Source organism: Rissa tridactyla, chromosome 6 (genome assembly GCF_028500815.1).
Source record: "Rissa tridactyla isolate bRisTri1 chromosome 6, bRisTri1.patW.cur.20221130, whole genome shotgun sequence".
In the NCBI taxonomy this organism is placed as follows: Eukaryota; Metazoa; Chordata; class Aves; order Charadriiformes; family Laridae; genus Rissa; species Rissa tridactyla.
In genome coordinates, this window is record NC_071471.1 from 34,006,210 (window position 1) to 34,018,823 (window position 12,614).

The 12,614-nt window shown below is 42.0% G+C and overlaps 1 protein-coding gene across 17 annotated transcripts in view; it reads right to left on the minus strand.

Moving 5' to 3' along the window:
- Nucleotides 1-12,614, minus strand: part of PCDH15 (protocadherin related 15) — an 827,643-nt gene that overhangs the window by 78,400 nt on the left and 736,629 nt on the right. For all 17 annotated transcript variants that reach the window (XM_054204839.1, XM_054204838.1, XM_054204854.1 and 14 more), the window contains 2 exons: nucleotides 2,080-2,189; nucleotides 1,174-1,314 (listed from right to left, as the gene is read on the minus strand). In XM_054204839.1, the coding sequence (XP_054060814.1) occupies nucleotides 1,174-1,314; nucleotides 2,080-2,189 (251 nt within the window). The remainder of the gene's footprint in view (nucleotides 1-1,173; nucleotides 1,315-2,079; nucleotides 2,190-12,614) is intronic.

Consider the following 12,614-nt stretch of genomic DNA (forward strand, 5'->3'; position numbering starts at 1 on the left):
TGATGCTCCTCAGCTACAGCAGCAAAAAACTGGGACTCACAGAGACCAAAAACACAGGGAAAAAAAGCTGAGACAACAAACACAGTCCGTGTAAAAACGTGTAGCAAAATGCTTTTTGGTACAAGATTTGGGTTTCTTTTTCACTAGGGCCCAACTGTGGCTTAAATAGGAAGTATTAGAGGATGGGACAGGACTCAGAGTGACACCCAGACCTTTTCCTTACAGAGAGGATGATAAAAACCATCCAAAGACCCTTCAAATTACTTTTATTAGGAAAAGAATTAAAGGGAAAAAGAAAACGCTTACAATGAGACAAAGACATTCCCCCCTCAGGGGAAGTTCAGATTAGATATTAGGAAACATTTTTATTTTTAAAAAGGGTTATCAAGAATTGGAACAGGCTGCCCAGGGAAGTGGTGGAGTCGCCATCCCATGAGGTATTTAAAGGACGGGTAGACGTGGTGCTGAGGGACATGGGTTAGTGGTGGTTTTGTCAGTGTTAGGTTGATAGTTGGACCCGATGATCTGAAAGGTCCCCTCCAACCTAGACAACTCTGTGATCCTATAAATAAATTCCTTCCTGCCTTGAGATGCTGCAAAGAATGTTCTTGTCTCTGTCAGAGCAGGCCCTTGCCTCCAGTTTGCTCTCAAGTCAGGGTTGCAATAAACTCCACGTAGACCTTCAGGGCTGCTGAAGGAGTCTTTTTCTTCCTCTCACCCTCGCTGTGCATCTGTTCCCCATTCCTCTCCGTGTTGTCCCAACACTTCCCAGCCCAGCAGGGAGGAAGGCCGTATTTGGGCTGTGCAATGTGTTTATGAAAAAGTGACTGCGACATTCCATCACAAAACCCTCTAATTACACTGAAAATGTTCAATTTGTGTCATCAACTCTCTGTTTATATACAAACATGCCTTTTGGGTGTTTCAGTGAGACCTACAACTGTGCAATATCGACATGATTTGCGAGGGTTTAGCTCAAGACTGATCCATGTATGGAAGGCAAGCACAGAGCTCCACAAATCCACTCTCTGCTGCTCACACGCCATCATCGCCTTTGTATTTCTGGTAACAACACAAGGTCACTAGCTACAGCGCAGTTATCCATAGCTTCAAAAAATAACAACACGTATGTGTATTAAAAGGAGATTTAAAAATAAGTGTTTTTAAACTCACTTTTGGAAGGGACACGCAGATTGGATCGTACCACTTGTAAGGAGTCCGCTTGAACTCGAAGCTCGTAACTTTTCACGCTTTCATAATCCAGAGACTTTTTAACTGAGATCACGCCTGTTCTGTTGTTAATAGCAAACACACCTGAAATCCAGCAAAAACAGAATTAACTTTCTAAGATGCATAAACACTTTTTTTTTTAATGCCCAAATGCTTCTATTTTGGTGATGACACTATTCTCCTACACCATCTTCAGAAATTTGTTTCCCATCCCTCCCTCTGGCCTCTAAAAGCCCAGGGAACTCCTCTTTGAAGCTGTGCTGACCTGGTAGGGCAATAACCAACTTGAGGACACGTTGGCAAGAGCAGACAAGACAAACAGCCCTGTCTCACGAAAAGGAGGATGGGATGGGGAATTATTATACTGCCCTCCAAATAATTTAGCGTCATTTGGGTTAGAGGTTTCAAGGTGGATCACGGAGAGTACCCAAGAAGGATGCAAATGGAGGAATGATGTTTTGTTCAAATATCAGGCTCTAACCTAATACTTGTGGCTACAGCATGGCAAAGTCTATAATGCCTTAAAACAGATATCTAAGCAAGAGGTGCAACTCCATCAAAGCTATTTATATTCTTATTCCAGGATGCCATGGATTCACACCATGTGGCACCGCTGTGAATTTTCACATCAGGGAAAATTTCAATGTATTTTTATTTTCAGTGTAATTCTGCTAACCGATCTGATCTTTAGCTGATCTCTAAAGGCTGAATAATGGCAGACCCTCCTGTTCATACACGTGAGGTGGGATTTCACCTCATCAGCTTTATTTCTAAGCCCTATTTCCTGAAGACTTCTGATGCACACACTAGGCTCAGCAGAACCACTAAGGCTGAAATATTAGTACTTACCCTCTTCGTTTCCCGAAACAATCGAATATACGATTGTCTGGTTCAAGGCGGCCGCTGTAACAACTGTGACCACGGTTCCTTTCGGTGCACTTTCACTCACTGGCGGGGGTCTGCAGAATTGAACAGAAGTATTTGTGTTACCTTCCAGTTGCCTAACTGGCAGATTACTGAAATTTATTCCTCAGGTTAGCAGTTTCATCCATCGATTGGGCTGCCAAAGCCAGGTGATCTGTTATTATGGAAAGACATATTAAAAACTTCTGCAAATGCAAAAAACTGTAAGAAGTCTAACTGACAAGAGGTGACAACAGAAAAATATAACGGTTCTTTGATATGAGAAGTGGAAAAGCAGGGAATAACGAGTAGAAAAGAACAGGAGCACAAGAACCACCACAGACTGATGAACTGCAAGTAAAATTCAGAACATAATAGCTCCTTTATAATACTCACCTCTACTAAAAAAGCTCAGTAATCTATCAGAAATGCATGCAGGAAAATTCATTCATGGGTAAACCTCTAGCATTTAAACGGTGAGCTCTTTAAAGCCACCTCCACAGGACTTTCTACCCTTCAGAAAGATCAAAAACATCTCCTGCAAACCCATTTTGGTACTAAAAGCCAAGATGCTTTTCAGGAAAACAACTGGAACCCAAGTACACATACACATCTTCTAAGCGTTCAGTAAATTGTTTCTGATTCACTGAGCACTGGTTTGTGTAAAGAAAGAAAAAGAAAAAAAGATTACACTGCTAACACATTGGTATCTCATGTTCTCCATACCCTGCAAACACTGAAAAATAAGCATCTCTTATTCAGCATAGTTTCATCGTGTATAAATAACGAGTTTCCTCATGAAACACAGCAAAGAATTACTCTTTCTCTCCTGTTGTTCAAACGTGATCAGAAAAAGTGATGAGGACCATTTTGAGATGCTGTTTCCTCAAGGAAACCGTAACTACTTCAGAACGAACAAAGAGCCTGTGCTAATGGATTTAAAGCAGCAATCTAAACAATTTCAACAAGGAGAAATGAGACTCTTGAGCTAATCTCAAATCAAACGTTCAGATTTTCATCAAAGCAAGTAAAGGCTGAATTCAAGCTGAAAACTATTCATGCTAGTGAACAAATAAATTGGTAAGGGAATTTTTGCACTCATCCATAAATGCAGATACATCTTTGTTAAAACCAGCATTATCCAGATATTTTCCGTTCTTTAAAAATTACACTCATTTGGTATATAACGAAATAAAAAACTGACAAGGATATGTTGAGATAGGCTCCTAAATAGGAGTGGACTTTAAAGAGTATTTCAGTTGTGCACTGATCTTCAAAATTCTGGACAGAATCTACACCTGCTTTCATTTCAGAGAATATTTTATGACTTCCCTCTTTCATCCTCCAGGTATTTTTCAAATACTCCTCCCCAATACCATGTTTTCCCATTCCAAGGGCAGAAAGCCAGGTTGCAGTCCTGACTGTTGAACCCAAACCTCTGCCATTGCGTACCACGAGACCAACAATCCGCCCTTGAGCTCTGTCTTGCAAACATTTTCTTTGGGATGAATATGGGTTCGAACATCCTAGAAAAGTGCTAGATAATGACACTGAATATAAAGTTTAAAAGTTTCAGTGGGTAAATTATTCGCTATTGTTTAAAAAAAATAAACGAACCCAGAAGATTTGCTTGCCTTCATGTTTTGCAGCTTTCTGCAGCAACTACCTTCTGCCTACACAAACGCTGGTCAGAAGTTTACCTACCCTTCTGCCTCTTCCCTCGAGTTGCTATTTAGACTGACTTCACCCCAGCCCTACATTCTCTCTCCACTCCCTTACTTTGCCCTAAGGGCTGTAATTCTCCTGCTCTTCCCAAGTTCTTGCTCTCAGCTTGATCCAATTATGGCACCGTACTGCTGGCTTGCTGCATGCTCCAGATCACACCACCTGTAAAAAAGATGCCAAAGGCAAACCACGTCCATGGCCCATAGGGCTAAGATGCTTCCTTCCCTTCTTCTAACATCTGCCATTGCTTTATTTATTTGGTTTGGTTTGCTTTCTTTGGAGGGCCCCGTCTCTCTTAAATTAATCCACTGTATCTCACTTAGCTTGGTGAGGTATTAATTCTTCTGAGCATCCCTAGGCCTTCCACTGTACAAATAATGGGGAGATAATCCCGTTCCAGGCTGAGCCACACTGGATCATGTAGTAGTGGCTGTACTGAAACACCGACCTCCTGATTTTTTCAGAGAAGATGATGACGGTAAGTTCGCTTTTACTCAAACACACAGGCACAGACCAGATCACTCTGGCTCCTGCCCTTCTGCCTCAAGTGTGCTATCAGCAGTGAAATAAAATTCATTATTGCTACCTGATTTATTAAGCGGCAAAACCAGTGCTATAAAATGCTTATCAGTGTGCATTTTACAAATGCAAAGGTTAATCCTAGAGATGGGGGGAAAAAAGGCTGTCAAACCTGAAAGTATTGCAAGCTGTAGCTCTTTTGATGAGGTCAGAGATGCGGGACAGCAAGGAAAATAAAGACCCATTTTATGTTGCATTATCTATTACTTTCTTTTCTTTTTCTTCTGAAGGCACATAATTTGGACAAAAAACCCTCATGACTGTGTACACACAAACCCCACATTTCATCCAAAGCACACTTTCAGTATATTCTTTTAATGGAAATGGCCTTGTAACTTCCCCTCTGACAGAGCCAAATTCAATGAATTGACAGATCAATATCAATTAGCAAAGGGCTTTTGTGTTGGCTATGAGAGGCGACAGAGGGAGCGGGCAGAAAACCGCCACAGTAATTGTATTGATTTCATTTCCCTGACTTAACTAAGGTGATCAGGTTCAACGGGAGCAATGCAGCAGCTGAATTAAAACATACAGCTGGTCTCCTAAGAACATTTTTCTGAATTGTAGAGAAGCGAACCAGGAAAAGACAACGGTATTCAGCTGACAATACACTGTTCTTTATCCTGTACTACAAGCTCTAATAAGCTTTCTTGGGGGATAAGTTCATTATTTTTCAATTTTTGAATGACTAAGATGTACAACAGTGCTTTTTTAATTTTTTTTTTTTTTTTTTTTTGGTACGTGGTAGACATACTATTTGAAGTTGTTTTAGGGGACAGGCAAGGGCATTTTAATGCAATAATTTTGCATTGCTGGATGATAAAGGCTGGTTATTTTTGCAAGGAGACATGACACCAGCAAAGCGGCGCAATCCAGCCCCAGCCCCCCAGAGATGGCTCAGGAACCCGCCAGCGTAGTGAGAGGGAAGGGTACTGCTGTGACTCCAACACATCATTAGGATTCACAGCGTCCGCAGGTATTTTTGTCTGGTAATGTTTGCAACGCCTTATTGAGCCTCTGAGTGCAACTGCCAATACGGTGATTACCCCGCCAGCCCCCGGCTCTGACCGTACCTGACAGTACATTTCTGTCACTGTCACCTGCCTGGGACTGGCACGCCAATGCCCGACGGTCCAGTGCTGACTTCTTTGAAATACTTCAAATAAAACGCTCCCTTTCTGCGCTTCTGAACAAAACATCTTCTCAAATATGCAATTTCTGATCTCCACCCTTCCCAATACTTCCATGCACGGGTACCCATGTACATACAGTCACTGAATGTAAGAAAGCCCCGAGCATTGACACGATAATCCACTCGCACCGCATAAATCTTAGGGTGAAACAGGATAAATAGCAATTAACGCATACTTCAGCTACCTCAGCTGCAACTCAAGTCTACCCATAGTCTTAAATCTCCCCTCCTAAACACTTTCCTTCACACAACTATCTTTTGCCCACGGCAAAACAAATAAATTTCTACACCAGTGTTTCATTCATTCACATGGGACTTTTCCGTAACCGTCACCGCAATGTGCATATTTAGGTTGGTCAATCTTCACGTGACTGTTTTCACAGAAATAGTGAATGGTATCTTGTCAGCATCCAGGATGGGATGGATACTGGTCCCCATCACCCTGGTGTAATGAAAACCCTGTAGGATCCCTGGAGTCAGGGTGAAGCCACCCAACTGCCCAAACCCTTCCTGAGAAGCTGTGGTGGGAACACAGGGCATGAAGGCAGCAAAGCGTCAAAAAGGAGCAGCCTCAATCTCTTTGGGCCACGCTGAGATAAGATTAGTATCTGATGGCCTCCAACTTGGATTTGGGAAGAACAAAGTAATTTAAAATTGACAAAATAGATGTTCAATAACAAGTCTTCTGTCCCACTCTTCCGATTTTGTTACCCCTGAACAAGTTGAAGATTTGCTGGTGTTTCTTTGAGGCCCCTACTGCATCGCCTCCTGCTTCAGAATGAAACCTTGCCACAAAATGTGTTTGCCCCTCAGGAAAAAAAAACCAAACAACTCCAAACTAGAAGAACAACAGGAATAAAATAAAGTCATTATTTACATGCAAAAACACTGACAAAGGATACAAATCATAAGAGAACAATATCTTTTAATTAGGTATCTCTCAGTTATCTGTATCTTGATCAGAGGGGGAAATGGAGACTGAACACATACCAAATACATCACAGGGCATAACGATTTTTAATGTCCAAACCGAAACTTTAACTTTTCCTCTCTTCTTTTCTGCTTCTTTTTCCCCTTCGCTAAACACGTCAGACTCTCATCCATTTTTCAATTTGCCTGATATCCAATATACTTTAAATTCACCATGAAACCTTTCTATCTCCAAAAGCACGAACATGAGATTTAATCAAAAATTAAATTTAAAACCAGCAAACCCAATAATAAATTGGAAAATTGGTTTAGTGCTGAAGTTTAATAGTGTGATGTGTATGTACTCTGTATTAGACACTTCAGTCGACTCTATTTTGCGGATTACATTTTAGTTCATGGAGGTCCATAAGCATACCTCAGAACTTAAATATTTTATTTTTTTAATTACATTGCTAGGATTCTTAGCTCAAATTGATTAAAATGTCATTTGGACCCCTTCTGGTAAAATCATCTCCTTATTTTCTGTCACATTACAGCTTCTTAAAGTGTTTTGGCCTTGGCTACTTTTAACTCTCAAGGGTATTTTACCTGAAGCTATTCCATCCTCTTCTACCCGAAACACGATTCCAAGCAGTGCACCCATTCCTGCACACCCTCTTTTCATCCGGCTCCTCCTGGGAAGTCATTTCGTTTGGCTTTTTGTCTGTCTGATGCTTCACATTAAAGAGAAGCTACATAAGCCATTAAAACCAACTGAATTTATATATTTTTCTGCAGAAAAGTCAAGCGTAGCCAGAGCACTCCAGTGTCTAAAATGAGGTGAGCTCACGGTGAAGTTACATGGACAATAAAATTGCTAATAAAAGCTCTGCAAACAGACACACTTAAATTGGTCTGGCTATGCAGCTGAGTTTTTAAAATTCTAAAAAAAACCGTACAAGGTTCTAACTGGCGTAGCAAAACAAAAAGTAAAGAAATAAGGAAAAAGTAAACATTGTGATGGCAGCTCTTTTAATCCTTTCACCGACACAGCCAACTATTTTTGGATTCCTGTCCTTGCTCAGAAAAAGGAGGACTTAGCCACATTTTAGAGCAATAATTGATCAATTTTTCACATTTTCAGTTTCCTGTATGTGCAACTGTAACAATCTGAACAGTTTGACAGAGACAGTGATTCTTAATTAGACATATTTTTCAAGCAGTTTATCTTCAAAGTGTCCTGAAAAGGATACTGTATTCCTTACTGTACTTAAAATCCTCACTTTCTGTCCCAATTCTCAAATTGGTCCAAGACAATATGACCTTTTCACAGTATTTATCTCTAAAACAGATGACAAGGGAGTCTGGATGTTGTTACGGTGGGCCCCTGTCATAACCTATTATCTTTTCAACCAGATGTCAAATTTTGTTCCCGTGATCTCCCTGTCATCGGGCATAATGCATTTGTGTGATCCCACCAATCTTCCTAAATTAAAGCAAAGGACATGAAGACATGAAAATTTCTGTCAGGATTACTACAGAAGCAAAAAAGGGAAAAAAAATAAATTCCCATCAAGCAGAACGTAGGCCTCACTCCCATACTGGAATCAGTCAGATGGATGGGCATGGATAGGATCAGTTCTAAGACCAAGGCTCTGCACTCTCATAATACACTGCCGATAGGGTTTAATACTACATTTGTGTAGTATTTGTATTCCAGATTCACATTCCCAGAGTGACGCGGTTCTACATTTCATTAAACCGCAACACAGTGTTGAAAGCTCTGCCCCAGCACAACAAAGGCAGTCTCCCTGCGCGGACCTGGACCCCTCTTCTACTTTAACCAGCTAGCATGCAGCTAGACTCATTTCACTGTAAGATTTCATCGAAAAAAAAACCCACATAAAATCAGAGTTTCCTTTTCATTTGGTAAAAAGAAGAAGATTTTAATAAAATGCAATGTATCACTCCTACGACAAGGAAAACCAGAAAAATAAGGTGATCCTTCTACTACACTGCAATCATCTGCTAACTCGCACGCTAATTTTTCCATGGCAAACCATGCTTTAATTTCCTAACTTTTATAAACCATATGCTTTCTTAATTTTTATTACAAAGCCAAAATAAGTACCAGGAGAACGCCACCATAAGACATCGATTCCAAAGCCAAAATCACACATATTTTCCTCAAGCCAAGCTGCCTCTGAGTTAAAAACGCATGTTGGAACCTACGCATCATTCCCCTAGCTTCAGTTTGAGGAAAAATATTATTTATTCCCCCACCTCAGAAATGCTGCATCAAAAATGTTGCTAGTATTGCTCTCTTTTTCGTGTCTTTCATTCATAAAATGTGAATGTAAATTCCATTATGGGAAAGGCGGGAGAAGCAGCAGTAAGACTTGGATATCCTGGGAAAAGGATTACCCAAATGGATGCTCTAAAGCTACCACCATTAAATAAAATACTTTTGAGGGATAAAAGTAAACCCCTGTGCTCTCTTGTTACAAAAAGGGGGAAATGACCCCCTTATTGAGCACTAGTTAAAACGGCAGTGAGCTCTAATAGGAAAGAAAAAAGAAGACTTAAGTCAACAGAGGCTTAAAGAAATACAGATCACGAGCCGCCTGAAGAAAACCCAACTGCATCGAAGGCCAAAGTTTATATCCTGCCACTTTGGGACACAGTTTCATTTAGGAAGCATCTTGATTCCCTGAATAGTACCATTTTACTTACAGGAAACAAGTTATGACTTCTCAAATTACTTCTCAAAGCAACATGTCAGAGACAAGTCAGTCAGTCAGTAAGAAAACAGCTTTGGAAACCTCATTGTTGCCCTCAACCCAAAAGTGTTCCCTTCCCCTCCAAATCCCTGGTGTCCCCTGTTTCCCCCCTGTGCTGCTCTTGGTTTGAACAAAGGACATTCTCAGCAGCTGTCCTCATTTCTGAAGAGAACTTACCATTCCTGATGTTTTAAGACATGCATACATTAACCTTTCCCTCTCCCTGGAATAACTCCTTTCTCTTAATACTTTTCTTTTTCTCTCCTGCTCTGTAAAGAAGGATGACTGAGTCAGTAGGATACTCATGATAAGAAAAGCACAGTTGCTTCTATGAGGCCTCAGCTGTTCACAATGTTGTGGATGCTGTTCTGTACCAAACCTTTTTGAAGGAGGCACCGAATCAGAGAGATTTCAAACATGAAATGCCCCCCATACCCTCAGTGCCTCCGTGCAGATTCCCCATTCCCCAATGAGAATAACTGTCTGACTGAACAGCAGGAAACCAGAGAAATGGGAACAGCCTCTCGGAATAATGCTTCCAACTGACACCCGATATGCCTCCATAATTTTGTTCTGTGAAATCCGATGATACATAGCTATTTGCTTGGATGATATCTGCCTACAGTGTTGATGGATTTAATTAAGTGGAAAACATTACATCGTATCTTCTGCTGAGCGAGCGAGAGGTCCACATGTCGCAAAGTCTCATTTTTTAACCAGAACACATTTTCACAGCAGAGTGTTGTTGCTAGTAGAAAGATAAAATGCCACACTCCATTTACATCAAGCAATATCCTCAAATTTGCAACTTCACATTTTTCCTTATAAATTGGAACCAAACTTCAGATTACCGTACAACTGGACACATATTTTCGAACAGGTTGGGGACCTATAATGCAATACTAACAGAAGCTAAAAGTTTTCAGTATTTTCGTTCTTCTGCTATGAAATAGCTGAACACCTGTTTAATGTGCCCACAGGCAATAATTAGGAACCAATGACGCTGTTTTCAGTTAACATTTCATTTCCTGCTACAGCAGCACATTGCTATTAGCAATGACCTTCTCGTTGCAGAGATTGTGATATTTATTAATTAACAAAAGAAGAAAAAGATCCCAAGTCCCTTTGAACTTTTACTTTTTTAAAATGAGAACCTACTCATGAAGGGGACAGGCTTGCAAAAAAAAGAAATAAAAAATCTCTTTATATTCATCTGAGGTTCACTTCACATCTGGTCTTCGCTGTTCCATAGCGTTACTAATTATGATCTGTTAATTAAGAAATGAAAGTGCTGCCATTACCTGTTTGGAAGAAATGGAAACTTCTGGATCAATGACTTGCTCTGGAGTTCAATCAAGAGGTGACCTGGATGGAGCCGTCGGGACAAGAGAAATAATAGCTTGGGAAGGGACCACTCAAAACAGCCGATCTGATTTTCCCAGGCAAGTGATTTATTGCCAGAGAGGTGGCTGTTCCGCCAGCACTAAGCAGAACAAGATCAAAGTCAGCATTAAAAAAAACTTCATAAACTGTGCGAACAGCCATGGCCTGTTTTGGGCAGTGATGCAGAAAGTCTCACATGCTGCGTGCCTTTCGTCATCCCCTTGCTGTGCCCAGCACCCCCGCGGCCCTGCTCTCTGGGCTGTCACTTTGGCTGGAGAGGGGCAGTGGAAGTGGCAGCTCAAGGCCTTCTCCGAACACTGCTGATGACCACCCCGTGCGCCAGGTTCGGCACACGTGCCTCCTCCTGCCATCAGCACTCTGCAGAACCAGCAAAGCCTGACTGCCTGCCATGCACCCCGTGGGGAGATGCAGCGAGAAGAGCAGCACAAGCAGTCTCCCTCCCTGGCAGCAAAAGGTCAAGCAGGCTCAGAGGTGGACCAGCCATCTACAATTAAATGTCTGCATGTTCTAGGCCTTTGATTCTTTTTGATTTTTGCCTCTTCACACTTTGCGTTTTTGTGGAATGAGCAAACAACACTTGGTTTGGAAAACACTTGGCTTAGCAGGCACTGCGGCTGTCAGCTCTCTCAAAGGCATATTTAATATCCGTGACAAGGATTGAAATAGAGAAGGATGCACATTGCTAACGCAGTTAAACTCTGCAGCTTCACAACAAAGGCCCAGGCCAGGAGCACAGGAGTACCTGCAGGGCCAACTGAAGTGCGGTGAAGGCAGTTCGGCTCCCATCTAAGGATACATGAGAGAGAGATCTGTGAGAGTTGCAGTGTATCGGCTTCCCTAGAAGATGGTCACGTTCAAGGAGCACCAGGAATGGATCATCTGGCCCTTACTGACTATGCTAACGGCCTGCGAGCCCCTCAAGTGGCATCTTCACAAGCCGCTGGACCAGATCCTGCGGAGCTGCTGGACCAGATCCTGCGGAGCTGCTGGACCAGATCCTGCGGAGCTGCTGGCTGATGCTGCTCTGCTCCTAAGAGGCTGTGAGCGTGTGGAGGAGGAGCGTCCCACAGCACGCTGACCCAGGCTGCTGGGATGCGTGGCCTTGACGTGCTACTTCCCACCAGAAGAGCTGACTGGTTGCAGCAGATATCTCTCCGATGTACTTTCACGGTCGACTACCTCAGTCATTAGGAAGGAACTATATTTTATCACTCATCACAAAGTAACGGCTCCATGTTGTATTTTACAGTTCTCGGAGCTCTTAGCTTCCTTTTGCTGTTTTGTATGTATAGCGCAGCAGCATTTAGAAGTCTCCAGCATAATTTACAATCCAAACAAAGAAGGGGGGGGGGGAGAGACTAATTAACTTGCCCCAAATTATGGGATAATGCAGAGGGAGAGGCAGTGAATAAAATGCAAATCTCTGACTCTGATCTACTTGACTGCTGCCTCCTGTGGCATTCACTTTAAATCATGGATACTAATCAATCAAAGCCTCCCGGAGCCTGGACAGGACTGCAAGTAGATATGCTGGCGTCCTTCTGAGAGAGCAGGGAGCTGCCAGACCCACGGCTGAAGGCAGAGCTGCACTTTCATCTCCCTGTCTGCCTACCACGGCTGGGCCTTTCTGATGGTGCCATCTGGCCCTCTCTTTCCTGTTTTTTGTATTTATTTCTGATTTGTAATACATGCTGCAACTGCGCAGGTAGCTTTATTCTGTAAAACTGCTCAACTGTGACCTTTTTTAAAATACACAGAAATGAAGTTTGTAAAACAGCTAGAAAAAAAGCATCCTGCTGGAATCATCCAGATTATGATAATTATGCAAGCAAAGATCAATACTAATCCACTCTAAGGCCACTAATTCTCAATTCCGCAGAAATTCTAGTGTC